Source organism: Ambystoma mexicanum, chromosome 7q, assembly GCF_040938575.1.
Source record: "Ambystoma mexicanum isolate Mex_15411 chromosome 7q, UKY_AmexF1_1, whole genome shotgun sequence".
Classification (NCBI taxonomy): domain Eukaryota; kingdom Metazoa; phylum Chordata; class Amphibia; order Caudata; family Ambystomatidae; genus Ambystoma; species Ambystoma mexicanum.
The window spans coordinates 569,513,603-569,538,896 of NC_090941.1; the positions used below are offsets into that span (position 1 = coordinate 569,513,603).

The 25,294-nt window shown below is 45.9% G+C and overlaps 1 protein-coding gene across 1 annotated transcript in view; it reads left to right on the top strand.

Moving 5' to 3' along the window:
• The window catches only part of VPS36 (vacuolar protein sorting 36 homolog), a 427,280-nt gene that overhangs the window by 140,252 nt on the left and 261,734 nt on the right, over positions 1-25,294 (top strand). Inside the window, exon 3 of the mRNA XM_069639283.1 lies at positions 9,818-9,888. Within this exon, the coding sequence (XP_069495384.1) occupies positions 9,818-9,888 (71 nt within the window). The remainder of the gene's footprint in view (positions 1-9,817; positions 9,889-25,294) is intronic.

Below are 25,294 nucleotides of genomic sequence, written 5' to 3' on the forward strand. Positions count from 1 at the left end.
AGGCCATGAGGAAGCAGAAAGGAGCACAGTAGTAGTCATGGGTGGAGGAGTTGTGAACTCTCCATGTTGCAGCAGGAGTAGAATCTGGAGGAGGAAGAAGCCACCAGGACTGTTGTCGATTGGCGAGCAGTTGCCGGTCCTCAGATGGTCTTTTCCTACAGAAGCTCAAATTGCAGAAGTTGTGCAGTGGGATGCGTCGGAGATGGAAGCTTTCCCACTAGAGACCTAAGTTGCAGAGGCTGTGCAACGGGAAGTGAAAGTTTGAACGCTTTCCCCACAACAAGGCTGTCTCCGGTGGCAGACAGGCACCGGAGAGACTTTGGAGCGGAGAAGGCATTGCGTGCAATTGGCGCAGGCCGCTGAAGACTGTAAACTGCAGGTGGCCAGGTCGCGAGAAGCAGCAGAGGCAGAGCTACTGGGAGCAGCGAGGCGAACGGACACGCATGCCAGACTCTGTGAGTTCACTAAGATATTGTGACCCCGGAGCGCTCTGTAACTGCCCTCTTGCTCAGACCAGGTATTTTAAAGTAGGAAACACATGTAGAGTGAAATATACAAAAAGAAGTCATTTTGAATACCGAACTGACAGAAAGCAAATAAATAAGTATTTTGCAAACCAAACTAACTCTGAAAGTGATAAGTGCTTGATTTTTAGACCCAAGAGGTGTGATTATATGCATGGGGGTACATTTGAAAACCAGCAACAAGATGGGGCAATAAGTCAAGAACTTAATACAAACTACCATTGCCCAAGCCAAAAGAAAATAATAACAAGGCCATTTAAAAATAACAAGCATTGCCAAAGTCAAGAGGGGGGAAATGAGAATCCAATTGTTTGTAAGACTTATGGCCCATATTTGAAGAAGTTAATTAAAGGAACTGGTTTAAACCTCCATTGCCAAAGAAGATTCAGAGTGAGACAGAATTAATGTCAGTATTTGGTTAATGAAGTGGGGAAACAATAGTGGCAAGAAGGCGGTGTTAGGTAAGAGTTTGTAAAATCCAACTTGCAGACCCAACGCTTGATATAGACCTGTACTACACAAGTTGGTAGAGTGACTGAAGCCAGGCTTATTTTAGGAGGGGTAATGTGAGCTGTAGAGTAGCACAATGAAATCAATAAACACAAGGCACCAAGTAAACACTTACATAAATCATTTTATTTAAAATGATTTATGTATGTACACACAAGGCACATTAAGCATTCTTTAAAAAGCAGCAACTAATAGTAACATTCAATCTTTATATATAAAGCTGAATGTATGTATGTGTGTATGTTTGTCCAGCTATACAAATCCACACATTTGAACCCACGTCTACCAAATTTTGCATGTATTCCTCTTTTGTCCGATGCAAGATCGTAGTCTAGGTTTGGATGCAAAAATCTTATATGCAAAAAATGTTTTGGATGTGTGTGCATGTTAATCGGGCTCTACAAATCCACACCCTTGAACCTACTGCTACCATATTTTGCATGGATTCCTCATTTGTCTGGGGCAAGATTGTAGTCTGTTTGGATGCAAAAAATGCACTCCATAGACGCCCTCATTTACTGATGCTCAACCCGATTCACTACAGTAGGTACTAGAAGGATTCAAAATTTGGAAAAGTGTCTGAAGCAAAATGTTTGATGTGTTTGTTATTCCTACGGAATGTATTACTACTGTATACAGTTCAAAAGTGTTTATTAAAGCATTTTTAAAGGGAATTAAAACATTTTTCTTTTTTTCTCACGCCACTCCAAATATGGCAAATGGCAAGGTTACCATTTACTTATGTTCATTCACGAGAAGAGAGCACAGTCAATCAATCTTTCTTGACCATTTTCTCGAATGTGCTGAAGCCGTTGAGTGACTGAAACATGCTGCACAAAAATGAACATCACTAGGAAAATCTCCATGTGATGCAAAGCGATAATCAATATCAAGAGCTTCTGAAACACAACAACAAACACAGCATGACTTGCCGACCAGAGAACAAGAGCAACTTTCTCCAGGGCAAATGAGATGCCCGAGCAAACTGAAGCAAGTCTTGCTGACATGAGGACAAGAGCAACATCCTCCGGGGCACATGAGACATCACTCTATCAGGACACGGGCAACGCTGGGTACCCCCGCTAGTGGAAGATAGAATTCATTTAAACAAGAACCAATAATGCAGGTGAGTAATTCTTTTCTAGGCTAAACATGTTCCAGCACACAGAGTGACATCAATCAAAGTCAGTATTAGCATTTATTTTAGTTCACCATTACAAAATTGAGATTGGGAGCAAAAATGGTTAGAGTTAAAGTGGAACACACTTTTCTTTTATCATTTTTATTTTCACCAATAAAGTTTGCAATAGAATTAGAAATAAACAAGCTTCATAAAATTACAAACCTGGTCACAAGATTGAGTCCAGAAGAGAAGAAAAAGAAGAAAAAATCATCTCATAATGCATAACACAACATAAATAAGGAGAAAAAGTAGAAGAAGAGAGAACATTGAAAAGAGACCAGAAAAGGAAAAGAGAAAGAAACAGAAGAATATCTAATTGTATCATTTGGTAATACAATTTATAAATAATCAATAAACACATCCCCATGTAACATGACATGATCTTGGCTAGCATAAGCGCAAATCAGAATACATTTCAGGGTAATAGTGAATTTGGACAAAACACACCAGTATATTGAGTCACCATGAGACTTTAACCATACACATTGAGAAAGATCCCCCATATGTTCATAAACTTTTCAGTCTCTCCTTTCAATTTGCAAATTGCCTTTTCATAGGTGGAGATCGTAAGCAACTCATCCACCCACTCATCGATGCAAAAAGAGCTGGACGACTTCCAAGCCCTAAGAATCATCTTTTTCGCAATCATGCAGGCCCTAAGGAACCACATTTTCTTTCTAAAGTCAACATCCTCTAACAATGACACATCACCCAGTACTAAAACACGCAACCATTGGAATGGTGCAGCTCAACACAAAACCTAATCTCTCACAAACTCCCTCCCAGAATACCTTAGTCTTGGGACAGAACCAGATCTGATGACTTAAGGTACCTCTTGCTTGTTTGCATTTCCAGCACAGATCATTTTCCAACAAGTGTCGCTTAAACAGATGCACTGGCGTCCAAAAGGCCCTAAATAGAAGCTTGGTTTGCAACGCTCTTAAGCCCCAGTCCATGCTCACAAGCCTCACATTACCACATCAACTCAGCCAGCATTTTTGGTCAATCACTTCACCCAGCTCCTCTGTCCAGGCATTCGCCATCTCTAAGTTCCCCTTATGACATGTTCTCAGGACCTTGTACATAGTTGCAGCTGGGTGAGCAGCATGTTTGCATGTCGCTAAAGCTGCCCAAGCTTTGCCCTGGACCGCAAATTGTGCGGGATCCATGTTAACGGAGATGATGCTCTTCAGCTTTCTATACTGTGTGTAGGTGCATTGCGTTAGATCAAAAGTGCAGCAAAGTTGTGCAAACGGAATCCATTCCTCATATTCAATTAGGTCTGCAATATATTGGATCCCTGCTAGGAACCATGCTGACCAGAATAACACTTTTCCATGTAGCTTCAAAGCTGGATTGAGCCAGATTGAAGCCTCCGGAAATAAGAAGGGATTGGTTCCAATACAGTTAGACAGGTCATGCCAGCACTCCTTCAAAAAAGCAGTCAGGGGATTTCGCCTTTTGGACTGTTTTGACACTGTAGATAATAAGGCCTTGGGGGCCAAATGAGACGATGCATTACTTTCTCTCAGTATGTCAACCGTTGGCTCCCCATTAGTGTCGATAAATGTACACAGATGCCTAACCGTGAAGGCCAAATGATATTCTGAGAAGTGAGGTAGATTCATTCCACCATACTTCTGAGGTAGCTGCATTTTCCATAGCGCAGGTGTTGGGGGTTTCCCGTCCCATATACATTTCTGCATCATTCTCTTTGAAGTAGTGGTTTGGCACTTGGAAAGAAGTAATTTACACAAGGTGCGAGATTCAATTTAATACAATTGATTTTCCCCCATGTTGACAGTTTCAGGACTTCCCATCTCTCCATGTCCGACTGTAGTTTTGGCATGATCACATCAAAGTTCATTTTTGGTAACTTCACCACTTCTGGCCCAATCCAAATCCCAAATATTTCAATCTGTTTTGATACCAAGTAAACTGGAACTGACTACATGTGAATTGCATGCACAAGTTGTTGATTGGGAGAATTTCCGACTTACCCCAGTTTACCTTATATCCAGACACAGGAGAAAATCGTTGAATGTCTTGCATCAAATAAGGTATGCCGAGTGCTGGATCCTGTATAGCCACCAGCAGGTCATCTGCGTATAACCAGATTTTATTTTCATGGTCATCTTCTATTAATGAAAGGAGATTGGCATCAGATCGAAGTAATACTGCCGCCAGCGGTTCAATTGACACGATGAACAATAAAGGCGAAAGAGGGAACCCCTGTCTGGTACCCTTGGCAAGGTTGAATGATTCTGATATTAGACCGTTGGTGATTACACTGGCCGATGGATTCTTATATAGAAGACACACCCATTTCAAAAAGCCTTGACCAAGTCTCATTTTCTCCAAGCAATTAAAAAGAAAGGGCCATTCAATACGGTGAAACGCTTTTTCGGCATCTAGGGATACCACTGCTGCAGCGGTCGCCTGTGCATGCCCATGTTAAATTGTTAATAGTAAACGCCTCATATTGTCAGCTTCAGACCTCCCGGTGCCAAAGCCGACCTGATTATTATGGATCAACGATGGTATCACTGGCTCCAGTCTTTTAGCTAGTATTTTAGCCAAGATCTTACAGTCTGTATTGATTAAGCTGATTGGCCTGTAATTGGCACATCGAGTAGGTGACCTGTCTTTTTTAGGTAGCACAGTTATCAAGGTGTGCCGCATAGTATCTGGCTGGGAGCCAGCGTCAAAGGATGCATTGTACACATCACACAATAGCAGCAGTGCGCTGTCGGGCAATATCCTATAGAATTCTGTGGAATTCATTCGAAACAGGACAGAAGGCATGGCGGTCTCTACCATTTGGGAAGCATTAATGATATTATATGATATTGCATTTATAACGCCCCTATACACAAGTGTTCCAAGGCGCGATATTTTAAATGTTTTATCAGAGGTGTGCTGATGGCGAAATCTGGTAGATTCAGGAAGATGAGGGAAGAAAAGATGAAGACGTTATCTGCTGAAGCCAAACGATTGGAAAAACTATTTGTCATGAGCCGTGATGAAGGGGTTAAAACCCAACTGAGGGAGATGAAGTATGAACTGAACAAAATCATGTCGGACCAAGTAGATTATGCTTTATTTAGGCGGTAGAAGATAAACTACTTCGAGAATGGTGAAAGGCCGGTCGGCTTTTAGCCCACAGGCTGAAAGTGGGTGAGAGTGACCGTATCATCACTGCAATCCGAAAACCTGAAGGGGGATTTGAAACGCAACAAAAGGGAATCAATACATTGTTTCATAATTTTTATGAAAGACTCTACAGGTCGGAATTGAGCTGCGAGCCAGAGGCTATAAAGTCCTTCCTAGACTCCACAGAACTCTCTTGCCTAACTGATGAACAGACAAGGACTCTCGAGGGTTATGTACACATATAAGATGTTCAGTGGGCTATTTCATCACTCGGTGTAGGCAAATCGCCTGGTATTGATGGACTACCCACAAAACACACTTTTCAACTGGTTCAATAGTTAGTTTCTCCCAGAGGGATATAGGCAGTCTTTTATCCCAGCAATAATAGTGTCAACAATTAAAACCTGTAAGGGAACAAGCACTGCCAAAACCAATAGGGTTCAGAGGAGGAGCCTTTAGGAAACCAGGACAGCCAACGTCAATGGGACAGTTCCAGTTCTGATGCAGCTTTTCTTAGAAAAATGTTATCAAACAGTCAGGACTTCTTTGAAAAATCACAGGAGCTCAAGGGGAGCCCACTTGATGGAGCACAAGCTGGAAGACCTCCACAGGTGAGTTGAGGTCAACCCAAAGGGGTTAAAACAGTAATTCCCAAGCTAGGGAGCACTACAACTGGCAAAAGGAAGTTATACCCCAAGCCCCACAGTACCTTGGAATTGAAGACGAGCTTCCAGCTGGATGCCTTCCTTATGCAGTGATGCAGACCCTTGTTCCTGGTGCTTGGTCGTGGTGACGAAAGGGAGGATGTCTGGCGGGCTTCTGCGGCAGCTCTCTAGAGAGGACTCGGCAGCAAAGGATTCCACACGATTCAGGGGCTCTTTGTGGTTTTGGGTTCTTTTTCTCAGCACCAAAGAGAAACAAATGGCTCCGGTTGGAGTTTCCTCGGTCCTAGACTCGGGTGAGGGGACTCTGGATGAAGAATTCCTGCTTCTGGAGGTTCTTAAAGGTGCCCACAAAGTTTTTCCCTGGATTCGTTCTCGGGAAAACCATGCACTCGATAATGCTCAGGGGTCCCCGGGTAATGGGATTCTGCAGTCTAGGAAAGTCGCAGCAAGTCGTGGGGGTGAGCCAAAATGAAGCAGGTTTCAAGGCTAGTTGGTCCCACCAGTCCAAGAGAGGTCTTCCCTGTCGAAACGAAAATGGGGTTGGCACAGCTGCAAGGCTTCACCAGTGCTTCTGCGGTCCTGCAAGGTGCTGCTGGCGTCTCTGCTCATCCTCTTCGTCGGATATGATGTTCCTGTGGTCGACTCTGCCTGTAGACCCAAAAGTCTTGCCTTTTATGCAAAATCACATTCATTCACAGCCCTACAGCTCTCGTCCTCTAAGACAGACACCCGCCGGGTTGGAACTAGTTTCGGCCAGGCATGCCTACTAACAAAGGTTAGTGAAGTTTCGGGGCCCTACCTCACTTCCTGCCTACCCAGACACACTGAAGCCTTGCCGGGCTTCAGGACTGAAGCCCGCTAAAGGCAAAACATACAAAGGACTCACACCTAGTTTAAACAACAAAGTAAAAGCCCTGAAGGATCTAACAAACAAGAAATGGCAAAAAAAGAAGACCGGGACCATTTTGGAAAAATGGTCAGCCATGGTTGCTGTACTGCAGCTGAGAAATCACTCTGCTAGTACCCTGCACGAAAGGTTGTAAAAAGTCAACACTGCCACCGGCCATTCAAGTTAGTTAGTGTAACAAAATGTTACATGAGAAGTGGGATAAGACTATGTAACCTCCCAGCACTCCACATAGGGTGATGTGTGCTGGACCCACAAAGGAAAAGGTAAGTAAGATAAAAGCTATCTCACTATTTTGGGAACGGTAGTTCACCCACGGAAAATGTATTTAAACATTAAGAGAAGTCCAACAGACTTCTCGGTGGCACTGCACAGAGGGTGCTGTGTGTCACTATGCAATAAGCAGATGCCTATGGTGTTTACCAGACTCCATTAAACAGTTAAAAATCCAAGTTCGAGAAAAACACATGAGCGAATGGCAAAAAGTACCACTCATTCAGGAGGTCCAACATCGAAAAGATCAATACTTTAGTCTGTTTTGGAAGGAGAGTACACCAGAACAGAAAACTCTGAATTAGTAGGATTGGCATGGGAGTAAACCAGGTGGAAGTTGATGAAGTACTGTGAAGTGGTGTTGACAAGTCGTAAGGAAGAAGTGGCAAAACCACTAAAGTGTTTTGGTGAACCATTACAGAATCATACTGACAAACTTTTATTGCCAAAGCAAGTGTTATATAAACTGCTGCAGAAGTGTTTAACATTTTCAAACCCATACGTTGTTGCCGAATAGTCCTGACAAAGTCAATTTATGTTCATCCTGAGGAACTAAGGAAATGTTCTTGATTAATACGAAGAAGGTTGTTTAGTTCTTAATATTGTATTCCTTTTTTATTTCTTATGCACCGAAAAGCCTGCAGGCATCAGTCCGTGACACAGACACAAAAGGACGAACAGAAGAAATGGGACAGGATCACTGAACAGTGAACAGAATTTCACAAGTGGAATTGAAAGAAACATTTTGAACATTTCTGAAGCGTTGGAACTTTTGTTGCCCAATTGGAATCACCAAGAACTGTTGGCACTTTGTCACAAGACAGGATGTCTTTATTCTTTTTAAACTGTTGAACAAAATCCTGCTTGAATCTGGGGAACGGGAATTCACCCAGATTACAAGGAGTGACATTTATCACACTGTGAGCTTAACTGTTATATTTGTTGCTTTTGAAATGCCATATATATTACCGTATTGAGTTGTTGTATATATAAGTGTGAGAGACACAGATCTTTTGTAGAGTGTTTCCTTTAGTTTGTTTTAGGCAGGGATATCCCAGTCAGGGTAGGGTTAGTGAGGAGTTTATCCAACCTTTTGAGTTAATAAAATCGCATCTTTTGAAAAACCTTCACAAAGTTGTCCGCTTCACATTTCTGACTCCTCAAAATTGCCCATAAATCATTACACGAACAAGGAGCCAAATTCTTCCAAGCAGAGACTTAAGATCTAGCACTGACCTCCAAATAGAAACAAGAGACTACGAAGAAAGAAAATTCAAAGAAATTGCCTTCTCCTAGCTGATTGCCAAACTATGGAACTCGATCCTGATGGAAATAACGGCGACGGAAGACCACCTAACTTTCATGAAATGTCTAAAAACCTGGCTATTTAATTCGCTGAGATAAATGTAGACCCAATTATTGAACAACCACCCTCACAAGCGGACTGCCTAACCAATACAATGCCTGCTGCTACAAACCATAAGCCAGAAACAAAGGATAAATAAAGAATGAAAAACAATAAAATAGCTACAAATACACAGATGACCGACCAATACCCACTAACCACTTCTCTCTTCCACACAACCCACACCCCTCACCTACAACACGCGCCCAGAGGGCTAGCTCATCGACCCACCAAAGCATGCAAACATTACATTGCTTTCTAATCAAGCTACAAACCCAATAACCTTTGACAACAAACTGAAACACTGGATACCGCCCTTCCAGACAAAACAAGCCCAGTGCACAAAACACAACATACCCAGAAGCCTCACAGGCACCAGTCCGTTCTGGTTCTACACGCATCAACAAATGAGCACAACATCTATCCTATCCCTTTCTCCCTCACTAGCCAACCCAACCCAATTTTCCTTGCAGGATCACGTAGGCGCCTGGAGACGATGAAAATGGCAGCAGTGCCCGGTGCAAATCCATTTAACATAACATATTTTGTGGGCTACCTTTTTGTTTTCATTCTTCTCTGTACCTGTATTTATAACGGTCATACCATGGGGATGGCTGAATGGACTGGTCAACACGTGGGGTTTTAAGTTTACAAGCTTTTGTTCTTTCACTTCACAGTTCTCAAACGTGTTCACATCAACACTTCACCTTGTATCGAATCACCTAAATTGCACAATTTTAGGAATATGCTGTCTAAATGTTCTGTTCATAACAAGGCAACATTATTAACTGAGCATTTTGGGCACACTTATGACAGGCAGGCATATTTCACTGATTATTGTGGTTGGCTCTATTTTATAATTAACTAATCAAAAGAATTGGATAAAGAAACATTTGCTAGGTCTTTTGTATGTATTTGTGCTGTATGTTTCTGTGTAAAGATTTGATCGAAATGGAAACATCATATGGAAAAAATGTTCATCCCTCTGTCCTCTTTACATCTTGACTGACATCTGGCTCATTTTCTACTTTTAGCTTTATGACCCGTATTTGAGGAAATGGGAGGTTTTTCTTCCAAAATATTTCTCTAGTTTGGTTCTACTGGCAGCAGATAAAGTTTTGAATATTTGATGCTTCGGTGTGTGTGTGTGATATTATTTAATTCCTGCCTTAACTTACATGTCTCCATTGATCCTAGGAATGCTGCATAGCCATCCCTTTAGCCCAGATTGTTTTCATAGAAGAGCAAGCTGCTGGGATCGGCAAAAGGTAAAAACATGACATTATATATATTCCTATTTCCGCTGTAGTATTTTCTGCTCTCTTAGGGTCCCACACTGTTTTTCACATACGCTTTTACATTATTTCTTAGAGCGTCTGGAAGTAGTGCACTCTCGTGAACAGGCCTCCAGATAAGGGTTGTACTAGGCTTTTTAATTAAAATATTGTAAATAAAACACCTTTTATCTTTCTGTACATATCATTTACACACTACTTGAGAGCATAAGGCAGTGCAAAGGTCAGCTCACTTGACAGAAACCAGAACATCTTGATTTTTAACTCCCTGGATGTAATTGCATGCTGTAGAGAAGCAGTTTGAAAGGGACATTTGCTTTCTCAGCTGTGTGCATTTCACCTTTCAGAAAGAAACATCACACAGTGAGATAATCAATGGTTTCTTCTTAACTTCTGCTGTGTTTTGTGTAGATAGAGGTCATGGATGCATGCATATGTATTTTCCTAACATGTTAGGGACCCATCTGTAATAAGATGGAAAACGTAGCTACCATTGGGAAGTAACCTTTCTGGCAAACGGATTATGCTTGTTTAAGGGAATTTCTGCATTGTGTGCATTTAGCATCAAGATGCATACATGTGGGTGGTTCATTTGTATTACTGTGCAGGAGAAGGATTTCTACAAATTACATTGTTTGAAGCCAGACTATCTTTGCTACAAAACTCTGTTTTGCTACTAATGTGTTATATTCATTTTCAAGTTTAGTCATGTTTTGTTTGCCTGTCTCACGCATTTTACATTCTAGTGGAGGCAAATAATTCTTCCTCTTACAATTTAATTAACTTTCTTATTAAAAGGGTATAAAATGCTTCTGCCTCAAAACTGTATGTGAAGGTATGGAATGTCTAGTTTAAACATCCACTAACCTTAACTTGGAGCCAGTGTGGTAATTGGTACCATAATTGGTCAACGGCAACAAGGCCTTTGCTCAAACTAGATTGGTGTAATGACAATCACAGGGTTCATAGACTCTTTCAGATCTTCAAGACGCAATTCTAACATTCAAAACCTGACACTGCCAGTGCAACCGCTGTTACACAGTTTTTGTTATAATTAAATGGTTTAATTTATAACTGAAATAGAAACGAAGCCAGACATTTCCTGTAGAGGTAATCCAGATAGGTATTTAACTTTATGTAGTGGTTCTTGCAGACTTTCTTCATCTTCTAAGCACTCTGATTATTAGTGGCCCAGTCAATAAGTAACTGGCTTCTGATGGATGTAAGGCTAACTATCCAGCCTACATTTGGCCATGAGATTCTTTGCATGCCAGGGAGGCTCAGAGGGATGGTGCTTATCTGTTCCTTTGGTGGGAGGGTGCTGCTGCAATCTGCTTTATCTGTTTATTGTGATAGAAAGCTGCTTTTCTGTCACAATGTGGACTGCTGACGCACAAGAATAATTTCCATACAGTTAACGTTTTGCTTGCATCGGCTGGATGTCACATATGTTGTACTCTCTTGTGAAGGAGAAAACTCATTTTTTACTATCAAAGTTTAAAAATAGGGAGTACAATACTCCCACCTCAAAATCTTATGTGGGGCACTGCTTGTGAAACCATCAGGCGCCAGACCCTTTTTTGTTTGGTAGTTTGAAAATATTTAGCGTGTCCGCCCTACTCGGGATTCCATCGGGAGCTTTTGGAGATTGAAGAAGCTCCTAAATAGGTGTTAGCCTTAAAGATTCTAGGTCCTGAGATGGAACTTTGGGGCAATATACCTCTTTTAATATTTCCTTCAGAGGTTTATTCCTATGTCCTATCGCTTTACCTCCATACTTTTGAGGCGTTCCATCCACGTTGAGGGGACAGGAGCAGCTTTTGTCTCGCAAACAAAATGTGTTTAATGACTCTAGCAACCCTTATTCTGGTATGCCCCTCCAGGCACTGGACTCCGACTCGCCCTGGCAATCCTTTTCTCCTCACGAGGGGGTCTGGATCCTTTTGGCACCTGGAGTGTTCTTCCCTTCATGTCTGCTCTTTTTTTTCCTTTTAAACCTTTTTTCCGTCAGCTCTAACGGTTGGTGATGGGGTGTTTTTTTTCCAGCTGGGGCCAGGGAAAATCAGGTTTTCTTTATTCTCAGGTGACGGGTACTTTGGTCTGGGGGATCGATGGGCCTGTTGATGGTGTGACGAGGTGCTATCAGTGAGAACCATTTACCACTGTCTGCAAAACTGGGAGGACCTGTTTTCTCACCCTTTGCCATAGTGTTTTCAATTCTCCAGCCAATGCATGATATGAAACACCAAGGTGTAAACAACCTACATCTGCCTTCTTGAAACATGAAATGTCCTAAAATGGCCCCAGTCTTTCCCTGACGGTTAGCCTGCTTTTTGGTCCTACTTAATTTTGATGAAAACCGAGGCCAGATGCTCTTAAAGCCGTTCACAGGACTTCCTGGGAATGCTTCTTGGTGTTCCGGTTGCTCTGCTTCCATGACATAAGTTACCAAAGTAAGGCAGTCTTGGAGAGAACATCCAGGCCGTCAAACATTGCAAATGGACAGTCGCCTGGTTCGTCATCCACTGTTGGGATGACGACTAGACTGGTGGTATCTCGATTTGTCTCACAATTTCTCGCCAGTTAATTTCCCTCAAGGATCCTAGGAGGACAACCTCTCCAGCGCTGTTGTCCTTCCTCACTCCCCTGGCATAAATGTATACTTAGAAGGGCTCTGGTCTCTCCTCGACTGTGATCCCGATTTTCAATTGTCTCCTCAAGCTCCTCAGGGATGCTTCACAAGGTGCTTGTGCCACCTCCCAGAAATCTCACACACTGCTTTGGCATGGGGTGTTTCTCCCTCTCTCCACACCTCACTCTCTTCATCTCTGCTCTCTACCTTTTCCTCCAATCTTAATCTCTTCCACCTCCTCCAATCTTCCTTTCATGACCTTCTCCTCTGAACCTATTCTTTCTGCCATCTGATCTCCTCCTCCTGTCCCCAGCCTCCACGTGTATCCCAGTATTCACTGCTCTTCCTTCCTCTTTGATCTCCAGTCATCTAATGCACATCATCTCCAAACTCCCACACCTATGCTCCTCTTGGGCTCACTTTATATAAGGCCCTGGCCCCTCCCTCTAGTACAAGCTCCCTGCATAAATCTTCCAGTGAACTACGGCCTGTTACCTGTCGCGATACTCGCAGGGTACCCTTCTCTGTCAAATATTGATCTTGAGAAATGTCTTCACTACATCCATTGTTGCCATATACACAATTCTTTACTCCTCACGTTCATATATAGGTCAACCATGCACAGAATTAACTTTTTGGCTGATCAGTCCAAACAGTGCTAATTCCTTCCAAGGCCCTTTTGGTAAGTCTATATGACCCACAGGCTGCGTTCTCAGTTTAACGCCTTTGTCCGTATTTTCACATACAACACATTCTTTCAGATGTGAACCAAATTTATCAAGTGTTTATTGCCAACCACAGGTGCCACAACTCTTCCCTTATGGTACAATAAACTACCCTGGGAGTAAAATGTGTTTTTCTAGTGAGTAAAAATGGAAGTCCAATTCCCAATGGGAATATTTTATATGTGGATAAAAAGATGTTGTAACTGAAAAACTGAAATGTTTTTGTAATAATTATTTCTTTGCACATACATGCACATACAATGATTACAGGTTTACTTCTTCCGATCAAACAGTATCAATAGTATTTCTTCCTGTGGCACTATGTGCACTACTGGTCTAAACATACCCACAGAGCTTTGTGGGTGAAAGCTATTTTTTGTCTGGAGTATTTTCACTCCCTATTTACATTTTTGGGGAGTCTTTGCCTATTTCTTGTGGTCAATTCACCATTGATCCGTAAGGCTGTGTGGAGCCTATATTGGGAACCTCAGTAAGTCATGGCAAGAAGACAGGTCCCATTTGTATGTGGTAACATGGGCTCTGAGAAAGATTGGACTCCCTGCCAATACAAAGAAATGCCATCTAGCTAGATCTGCTGTGAAATATCTAGGTTTCTTTATGGGAAATGGATTGGTACAACCCCAAGCTGAGAAAGTTAGACCCGTTGAAAAAACTCAGTCTCCTAAAATAAAGAAAAAACTTAGGGCGTTTTTGGGTTTGGTTGATCACTACTGATGTTTCATTCCTAATTTTGCATCCATTACGTTTCCTTTAACAGATAAACTTAGAAATGTAGAACCTAAAAACTCAAAGGGTATCCAGAAGATCAGATATGTTTTCGTAAATTGAAACTTTTATGTAGTGGACCTGTTTTTAAAGGTGGCAGTCTTCAACAGAGTTTATCCTACAAGCTGATGCATCCCATACTGGTTTAGGGGCGTTAATCTCACAATGTCATAGAACATCCCATCCTCTATCAGTCAGAAGTTATTTCCCCGGGAGAAAAACTATGCAACCCTAGAACTGGAGGCTTCAGCCATTAAGTGGGCCATAATATACTTGAAATACTATCTAACAGGTAGGAGGTTTTGACTTGCTACAGATGGTTCCATGTCATAAAATCGCAGCAAAAATGGCAGTGATTGCAAAATATTGCGGCAGAAATGCTGTGGTTTTTTGCGCCACAATCATGTAAAGGGTGCGGGGGACACCCCCGCTATCCCCAAACCCATTATACCATTTAAGGTGAGCGGGGGACACCCCTGCAACCCAGCTCCCCTTAAATGGTATAATGGGGTACACCTTTACTGGTTCAAACCACAGCATTTTTGCCGTGATTTTATTTACCAGCGACATTTTTGCCGCGATTTTATTACCTGATACCCTACAGATCATGCCTCCCTAAAAGGGTTAGGCCTTGGAAAAGATACCAATGCCAGAGTCATGCGCTGGGTTCAGGATTTACAGACCTAATGTTCAACTGAAAAACGAAAGAAAGGAAAAGAACAAAGCAATGTAGATTTCCTTTCTAGGTTTCCAATAGAGGCTATAAAAAACAGCAACATTAAGGGAAGGGTATGTGATGAATCTAGTGAGATCATCACTAGAAACTCGGTATGGACCTAGCCTCCCCTGGCCAGAGAAATGCAGCCGCTACCTGATCCTGACCCTGAGGGTGGTTTCAGGAGAGAGGATCACGCGGGAGGAGACTCGTGCCGGGAAACGGAAGGAATTTCTTTATTTCACCGGTCCATTGAGGCCTCCCTGGGTCTCATTCCTCTCGCCTTCACAAGCCATCACTGTTTTTTCTACTTTGTGATCTAGCTGCATACCGAACCTCTTTTGTTTTGACCAACTCAAGGGGAGTGTTGCCTTTGCAGGTCTCATACACTTTACCCTTGGCAAACCCGACCTTGAACGATAGTTCAGCATGGAACCACCACAATAAATCTCTCTTCTGTCATAGGCCACAGGATTAATTTTTTCTATGTTCAAGGCCCTGTTCCATCAAAAGATTGCATATCAAATACTTTTTGGGACAAAGGTGTATTTTGCCCTGGTGTTCACCAACCTGTCTATGGTCTTTCTAGCAACCTGGATGGTTGCAAAGGTTTATCTGTGTCTGCATCTTTATCCTATACAACAAACACAGATTCAAGTTCTTCGCACAGTTCTTCCACTGAATTTACATTGACTGTGTTTCGGCAGCATTTATTTGTTTTTTATTAAGTGCTATATTGGTCAGACATTTCCAACCTTTAACACTGTATAAAACATATACCATACATGTAAGTCAATATTTCATTATACAATAAATACAATGGGGGTCATTACAACCCTGGTGGTAAAACAGGCACGGCTGCCGCCAGAGTTGCATTTTTTCTAGCCTGTTGCAATGGGGACGTACAGGGCCATTTCGACCATGGCGGACCCTGTATGTCCCCATTGCCAGGGGCCGGAATCCATTACTCCCCATTCGAGCCCCATTGGGCTCAATGGGAATGGTAAGGTCGGATGCAACGGCACCGTTTTATAATGGTGCTGGTGCATCCGACATGCTGTGCTTGCGGGTGCCGTTCTGCCCGCCAGGTCCGACCTGGTGAGCAGAAAGGCACCCGCGAGCACATCTCATAGTTTGCCGGTCCGGGAACTATAGTACCGGCAAGCTTACTGGTACCGAAGTTCCTGGACCGGCAAACTCGTAATGAGGCCCAATGTTTCTTCCTAGTAAAATCACAAAGTAATTAAAAATCCAGATAATTCTACTTTAAAATACAGGATATTAGAATACATTTCTACAGGACGAAAAAGAAACCGATTCATTTCAGAATAATAATGCTTGAATAATACCCCACTGCAAGCTTTTTATCCAAACATACTTTCATTTCATGGCCTCTATGTTTTATGTTTTTTGTGATCTCCCTCTGACGTGATGGGCTGCTAAAGCTATAACTAAGGACTCTGCCCCTTGCAGCGTACTCCAAAAGTGGTCTCATTCATTTATGGTATGCACACATCTGCCGTAGCTGAACATATAATTTGCAAGCAATCTACTACACTGGGTGAGGATATGTCTACTAGTTTCAATCTTATTACCGCAAAGTCTGCAAAGTCTTTCCTCTTTCTTCATCTCCATACAGCCACCAGTGCAGTCCAGAGTGGGGAGTATATTAAGGCACAACTAGATAATAAAGCACCTCTCCGCACTGCTGCATGGCTTCAATAAATAAGAACACAGAGAGCCTTTTCAAAAACCCAGAGTGGAATATACTTTCTCACTTCTTACTTTCTAGTTTACTGAGATTTAAGAGCGATCCCATATCAGGGTATTCTTTTTCAGTTATTTTGTGAAAAAAGGGTAGGTGCTTACAGTAGGTAAAATCAAGTCAATAAAATCTAAAAAAGAAATCACTGTTTTCTCTAAATCTTGGTATGAGTTCAGAATATATTGATTGTTATTTTTAGTGAACATCTGTAAGATGAAAATCCCCTCTGTACCAGCTTTGCGAAGTCTAACGTAAACGTCTGCTCTACGCATCAGCCAGCGGGCCCAAAGAGAAACCGTGCCTAGCTCACAACGGAGAGCCTCCACTGGTACTGCCTGAGGAACTCCTAGGATTGATCATAACCATTTACCTTCAAGTCTATCTAGCCAGGCTACCACACTCGAGTGTAGGGTCTTCAAGTCATAAAGAATGCAGGTTACAATTCCAGTCCTGAGTTCAATACATCCCTCTATATTCTGACCTCCCTTTCTAAGCCGGTCAGATAGTACAGCGAGCGGACTGCCGTTTCTGACATCTGTGTGCAGCCTGCTGATGCAGGTTCGAATCCCGGCAAGGCCAACTCAAGCTTTCATCCTTCCAAGGTCGATATATTGAGTACCACAATATAACACACTGTGGGATAATAATATCAACTGTTATCTCAGCGCTCAGATGCTTGCGTGCTTGTAGCGCTATATAAAAACTATATATTTTCATACAATTTTTGAATGCAATACATTTCTTCGTCTCTTTCTGCCAAACGTAATTTCCTATACCATAGGTATTCTAGGAGGATGCCATCGGAATGCCAAGGCAGATGTATGTTTTGCCCACTTCCATTGTCTTTTTCTAGCCTCCAATTATATTTAGTATTATGATGTTTTTATACTAAATACCAGGACCTTAGTTTTTGAGGTGTTGATCTTCATGTTATTGTTAGCAGCGTAGGTGGCAAGTGCCTCGATAGTGTTGTAGACCTATCGGGGTTAACTCCAATAGGATAGTATCATCAGCATATGCCATCTAAGATACTGCAACATTACCCATTTGTGGAGGGAAATTTCACGCTGCTCTTACAATGAAATTCACTAAGGGTACCTGGTAGAGTCTTGATCACCCAGGTAATAAATCTGTTTAAAAAGACAATTGATCAAGACCTTAAGTGGTGGACAGAACTGATTCTCCAGCATGGGGCCTGGCATGGGTTCACATGCTCATGAATATTCCCCGTCGTCAGGCTGGGAATCCTCGGTAAAGAAAAAATCAGTATCAGTTTCGTTTCTGATCTGTCTTTCTTAGTAGTAACCAATCACTGATCTCTGGGTCATACTGCCCCCAGCCAATGACTGCCCTCTCCCTAAGCCCTGCCTCTGGCAGCCATCCTCAGATTTTTACCGCACGTTCAAGTGTTGGGAGTCCTCGTGCTTAGCTCTCGAGTTTTTTTGCTGCGTTTTTGCGCTTTTTCAGGAGATTTTCTCATTTTTCAGTTTAATCGTGCCTCAAGCTCCACCGTTTCTACTTCCGATAACGGGGACCCGTTTTGGAATTCTTCTACGCCCCTCAAGGGTATAGTTTTCGTCGAGTTTACGCTTCTTGGAGGATTCCGGAAGATCTGCGGCCTACCTCAACAGACATGGCCCAGGACAAGGGAAGCTCGACGCCCGGATCCAAGCTGTTCAGGTGCTGCCCTGGATGCGGATTACAAAATGTTTTCAAGGAGGACGAGCATTCGCGATGTCTCTACTGCCTTCATGAGGACAAGATGCACGTGGAGAAGGACTGTGCGTTCTGCAAGAACCTTTCGGAACGGACCAAACAAGATCGTCGTTCCCGCCTCGCCGCCTGGCTGGAGAAGGGCACAGCAGGTGAGAAGGCGAAGAAAAAGTCTGAGCGGGCTTCTAAGTCCTGTGAGGGCGCCCCGGCGACGGGGGCCCAACAGAAGGCCAAGCACCGTGAGTCCGCGGGCACCGGGAGCGCCGAAAGGTTGGGCTCTTCGGCTGCCAGGCAGGGCGCAACTTCCCCGGCACGTTCAACCACGAGACATCGCTCTGGTTCGGGGAAGAGGAAGTCTGAGAACCCGGGTAAGCTGCTGGAGCAGCCCCGGTCGAACTCGAAGGGACCCAAGGCGGAGCGAGGCGCTGACCCTCCCCCCAAGGCGAAGGCCCACGACGCACCTAAGGTGGTGAGGGCTTTGATCCAGCTGGCAAAGGCCTCTATCGAAGTGGTCGCTGCGACCCTGGTGAAGCCGGCTGAGACTACGCCAGTGGAAACGGCCTCTGGGCCCAGAGTATCCCTGCTACCGCGGAGGGAATCCTCTTTCCAGCCCATCGTTAAGACACCCGTGAAGACCCCGGTGGAAAAAGAGGGGGGGGGGCCTGTGGCCATTACAGACTCGGAATCAGCCTCTGAGGAGGATCTGATGGAAACCGGGAAGGGCCTCAACGAGAGGTTCATAGGCCTCAACGAGAAGTTCGAGAAGGTTCGATCCCAGGGGACGGTTCCCGCTGATGTGATCGAAGATGGCGACATAGAGGGCCCAGTGGGGCAGCCAACCCATCCGTCGCAGCCATTACCCGAGCCCCGGGATAGCTCAGCGGCCATTTTGTTGGCGATCCAATCCTTATGTACTGAGATAAGGACGAGGTTACCACGGACCCCGACGGGAGGATCCAGAACCAGGCCCGTCGAGAAGCCCTCCGAACAAGCGGAGGAGAGTCCACCCCGCTCCTCCCTTCGTGCCCGCGAGGCCTGTGGACCCCTCATCCCCCTTGCCGGACCCTAGAGAGGATACGGCAACGGATACAGCGACGGGGACGGACGATGACGGCGGCGATGACACAACAGACATCCCGTCTTCACCCCCCCCCCCCTCGGGCTTCTCCACCCGACGAAATTGGCTCCTTTCACTCCATGATAGCCAGGGCATCCGAGCTCTTCCAGCTCTACCCTGAGGAACAGAAAAAGGAAGGCTTTCTTTACCAACGTCGAGAGGCCAAGAGGAAGACGATCCTCGCGGTGCCATTGCTCGACGACATCTGGGCTGAGGGGCTGGCTATCCTCAAGAATCCTTCCACGACACCCGCCAAGAGGGACAGGTACGAGAAGAAGTACCGAGAGTCCCCAATGCCACCCCCTTGTGCCTCAGGGCCCAGCCCACGCCGGTCTCTGTCGTCTCGGCAGCGGCCAAGAAGAAAGCAGCGGGTGCGGCGGCTTCAACTTCCACTTCCCCGCCGGAAAGCGAGGGCAAGAAGTTGGACTCCATGGGACGACGAGTCATCTCGTCGGCGGCAACGACGATTAAGGCGGCCAAGGCCTTAGCGATCGTGGCCCTCTACGACAGGGAGCTTTGGTTCAAGATAGCTCCCCTGCTAGACTTCCTGCCGGACGACAAGAGGGCGGAGGCCCTACAAATTCTGCAGGAAGGAGAGGTGGCGTCGGATCACGCCATAACGGTGCAACGGATATTGCCGATACCGGATTTCGCCAACTGGGCAATGGGGTTTGCCTCCAACGACGAGGATGGCTCAAGGCGACGGACTTTCACCAGGACGTCCAGACCAGAGTGTTGGATATGCCGTTCGACGGCAACAACCTTTTTGGGAAAACGGTGGACGAGTCGCTCCAGGCCATCAAGACCGACTCGGAGACAGCCCGGGCCCTAGGGGTACTTCAACAACGACAGCCCTTTCGGAGCTCCGGAGGCAGATAGGGTGCCTCCAAGGGATCCAGCGGTGGCTCTTCTACATACCGTTAGGCGATCCGTTCCTCGCCCCCAGAGGCCTACAGAGGTCGCGGCAAGCAAGGGGGAATCCCGTCGTCGTCAAGGAGGCCAAGGCTGCAAGGCCTCCTCCAAGCAAGACTGAACGGGCCGTGGCGTCGGGCCCCCACCAAAGCACCCCGGTGGGAGGCTGGCTGACTAAGTTCGTCAGCGTGTGGGAGTCCATCTCCACCAACCGTTGGGTGCTGGGCACCCTGGCCAACGGGCACTCGCTGGAATTCCAAAAGAAGTGTCCTCTCATTCCCCCCCCGTGGCCAGGAAGGAGAATCGCGTCCCTCAACTGCTGTTGGGCGATGCTCAAGAAAGGTGCCATCGAGCTCGTCCCCAGGAGGCTCCGGGGCTCCAGAGTGTACTCAAGGTACTTCCTCGTCAGAAAGAAGACAGGCGGCTGGCGCCCCATCCTGGACCTGCGTCGGTTAAACAAGTACATCAAGGCACAGAAATTCAGGATATTCACCCTCCAGCACGTACTGGGACAGCTGGAGGAGGGCGACTTCCTATCGTCATTGGACCTGGAGGATGCTTACTTCCACATCCCCATTCTAAAAGGACACAGAGTTTCTCAGGTTCGTGGTTCAGGGACGCCACTACCAATTCAGAGCCCTTCCGTTCGGATTAAAGTCGGCACCCAGGGTATTCACCAAGTGCCTGGCACCAGTGGCGGCGCGGCTGCGCCTGCAGGGGATCCACGTCTACCCCTATCTGGACGACTGGCTAATCCGGGCAAGGACAAGAGAACTTGCCCTCGAGCACACAGCGAGGACCGTCCGGCTGCTCACGGAACTGGGATTCGCCATCAACTACCCCAAATCCCATCTGGTTCCGTCGCAAGTAGCACTGTTTATGGGAGCAAAGCTCGATACAATGGGGCAATTGGCCTGCCCGTCGGAGGAGAAGACGAAGGCCATTCTGGGCAAGGTGCGGCGCCTGCTAGCCGTGGACGTGGCCAGGGTGAGGTCCATCAAGTCCCTCCTCGGGATGATGTCCTCATGCATCTACCTTGTACCCCTTTGCAGACTTCGATGCGTCCGCTACAGGAGTTCCTCGACGCCCGCTGGTTTCAGGCGACGGGCTGCTTCGAAGACAGGATCCCTCTCGACGAGGAGTTCCGTCGGGCGATCCTATGGTGGGGTACCCGTGCGCACCTCACTACAGGCATGGACTTTCAGACCCCGGCGTTTCAGGAGACGGTGACGACGGACACCTCTCTGGAGGGTTGGGGGGGCCCATACCGGAGATCTCCACGCAAGAGGCCTTTGGCTCCCGGAGGAGAGGTCTCTCCACATCAACATTCTGGAGCTTCGAGCAGTGTTCTGGGCACTGAAGTCGTTCCTTCCGTCTCTCAAGGACAAGGTGGTGAGGATCTTCACTGACAACACCACCACGATGTTCTACATACAGAAGCAGGGAGGCACCAGATCCCCAGCCCTATCCAAGGAGGCCCAGGATCTGTGGCACTGGGCCGTCACCCAGGGGATATGTCTGGTTCCCTTCCACTTGGCAGGAATAAAAAACACCATCACCGACTCACTCAGCAGGGAGCTGCGCTCGTGCCACGAGTGGGAACTACGTCAGGACCAGGTGGATTGGCTCTTTCGACGATGGGGCAAACCCCGGATCGACCTTTTCGCGACGGCGATGAACTCCAAGTGCCAGAGGTTCGCCAGCAGGTTCCCGCAGCCGAGGAGCCTGGGCGATGCTTTCTCGTTCCCTTGGGACGGCCTGTTTCTATACGCGTTCCCTCCATTGCCGTTGCTACTCTGTCTCATCAACTAGCTCAAGAAGTCCAGGTGCAGAATGATCCTCGTCGCACCGGCGTGGCCGAGGCAGATCTGGTTCCCGGACCTTCTGGACTTGTCAACGTCCCCACCAGTCAAGCTGCCAGCAGACGCGGATCTTCTCTCCAGAGAAGGAGGTGCCATTCTTCATCACGACCCAGAGTCGCTGAATTTGCAGGCCTGGCTCCTGCAGCACTAGAGTTTGGAGGGTACAATATCCCGGCTGACTGAAGAGAGGTTCTTGCAAAAGCCAGGGCGTCCTCAACTCTCAAGTGTTACGGTCATAAGTGGAAGAGGTTCTCTGTCTGGTGCCGTGCACAGACGATTAACCCTCTGCGGATTACGGCCCCTCAAGTACTGCCGTACCTACTGTCGCTGGCCAAAGCTGTACTGGCTCACGCCTCCATCAAAATACATCTGGCTGCCATCTCCAGATATACCAGGACTACGGGACGGGCGTCCTTGTGCTCTCATCGCCTGGTGAAGGAATTTAGGAAGGGAATATTCCGATCGTTCCCGCTGGTGAAGGCTCCTGCCCCGGCGTGAGAGCTTAATGTGGTGCTGACCAGGCTCATGGGGGGACCCCATTCGAGCCTATGCATTCGGCGCCTTTGAAGTTCCTGTCATGGAAGACAGCGTTCCTCTTGGCCATCACCTCCGCACGACGAGTGGGTGGGATCCAGGCCCTATCTTGCAAGCCTCCATACTTGACTTTTCATGACACGAGGGTGGTGCTGAGGACGCACCCCTCCTTCATGCCCAAGGTGCCGTCGGTCTTCCACCTCAACGAGCCCTTGGTGTTACCAGTTTTCTTCCTGTCGCCTTCGACGCCGGCCGAGAGGACTTTGCACTCGCTGGATGTAGCTAGAGTGCTGAAGTTCTACGTGGACCGCACAAAGAGTTTTCGGAAGAGGTTACAGCTGTTTGTGAACTTTGGGTCTGTGAATCAAGGGAAGGCTCTCTCGAAGACTTCCATTTCCAGGTAGCTCTACGGCTGCATCATACACTGCCACCGGTTGGCAAACCGACCGCTGCCCGGCCTTCCGAGAGCCCATTCGACCAGAGCGATCGCTGCTACCACGGCATTCCTGTCTGGTGTGCCCCTGCTGGACATCTGCAGGGCTGCTACGTGGAGGTCGACGCACACCTTCATGAGATTCTACTGCGTCGATCGGGACTCCAGGGAGGAGTCCAGGGTCGGCCAAGCAGTGCTGCGCAACCTGTTCGCCTAAAATGAGCCTGGTGAGGAGGTAAGAATTGCTTAATGTTGAGTCTTGGATGTAATGCTTAATGTTGAGCCTTGCCACCTCCTGTGGTTGCATGTGTGTACTGCTATGTATTCTTATATTCATGAGCATGTGAATCCATGCCTGACCTGATGCTGAAGAAGGAACAAGTTACTTACCTGTAACTGTTGTTCTCCAGCATGGGTCCGGCATGGATTCACATGCAAACCCTCCCGCCTACCCCTATGCGGCTCTTCACTTGGTCATACTGCCACTTTGTGTGCTACCAAATCTGAGGATGGCTGCCAGAGTCGGAGCTTAGGGAGAGGGCAGTCATTGGCTGGGGGCAGTATGACCCAGAGATCAGTGATTGGTTACTACTGAGAAAGACAGGTCAGAAACGAAACTGATACTGATTTTTTCTTTACTGAGGATTCCCAGCCTGACGACAGGGAATATTCATGAGCATGTGAATCCATGCCAGACCCATGCTGGAGAACAACAGTTACAGGTAAGTAACTTGTTCCTTACAATACATTATAACCATGTATAATACAAATTAGAAATGTATTTGTATACAGAATTCATAAATGTCAATTGGTAATATTAAACCAACACAAGCATCTTCATTTCAAAATCACATTCACTAGTTGATTACCCCAACTCATTCAACCTATTTCATCAGGTGTACCTATTTGTAACCACATTCGTACTTCAAAACGAATGTAAACATTCTATAGTAGCCTTTTATTTAATGAAGGCTTAACACAAGACTACTGGCCAATTCTTATACACCCTGTTAGTCTAATGGTGTGTCTCTTGCTAAACAACCATCAAGCAGTCTACACGTGTTTCGGCTGGCCTGTGCATCGCGTAGTGAGATATTATCTTCAGTTGCATCTCTCACTTGAATTGTAGTAATCTTTCGCGGCTCCATCCTGGTCCCCCATATCAGGCTTTGTTGTGAGCACAGAGTAGATGAGGGTTCAGAATACCAGTGGTTTGCTCTGAGCCAAAATGATCAACCACTCTTACAAGTACTATTTTGTAAGTTCTCTCTGTTCCTTAGCCATCGTTGAGCATCGCAAAAAAACTGTGTCTACAGTCGCTGCCCCAGCGCTCAAGTGTGTGGTGGTTACTCCATTCACGCTGTTCATCGAATCAGTATGTGGTGTTGACTGTGTGTCGCTGATCGTGAATACTGAGGAGTCAGTTTTATCAGTCGGTTGCTGATAAATATCCAGATAATGTTGTTGAATTCCTGCGAGGGGTCACAGTTCACAGGCCTAACAGTCGTGCCTTCAATGCAATGGAATCTCTTTGTAGGTTGAGACATAAGTTCAATAGGGAGTTGTTATCAATGACAGGAGAGCTGTGAGTAGCATCAGGTTGATTAATAGCTTGTAGCTTGCTGTAAGGCTTCCTCTGTTTCCTGCGATAACTTATTCACCGTGTTTATAGGGAAAAACCAAGTAATCTTAGACTGAGTGTCAAACTCAGTTTCACCAACCATCCTTTTTTGTGTGTTTTGGGGGGCTTTGTTACTTCGATTGGGCATGAGCAAGGAGTTGTACTCTTGGGCAATTTTTTTATTTTTATCTCAAAGCTAGATTAGATTTGTTCGTCGGTTTCGCTTTTTGGTCAGTGGATCTCAAAACCTTGCCACAAAGTTACATATTACTTCCACAGAACAATAATAAACTTGAAAGGATCACTCACCCAAAGTTCAACCTTCAATAGTTGCTGAAGCCTTCTTCCTTCTTCCTTCTTGAGGATAGTCCTTCCAGGCTAAGCAAAGGGCACATAGTGGCAGGAGGCCTTAACTGTCCTTTCCCGCGCTTCGCGCTAAGATCCAGTATTTGAAGGTAAGTGGAGTCACCGCCTCCCGACTGGCAACGAGCTTCACAGCCACAGAAGGACTTTCTGTAATTCTGTGGGGTATTCAGAGTGGCGAGTAACAGTTCTTTGCAAACT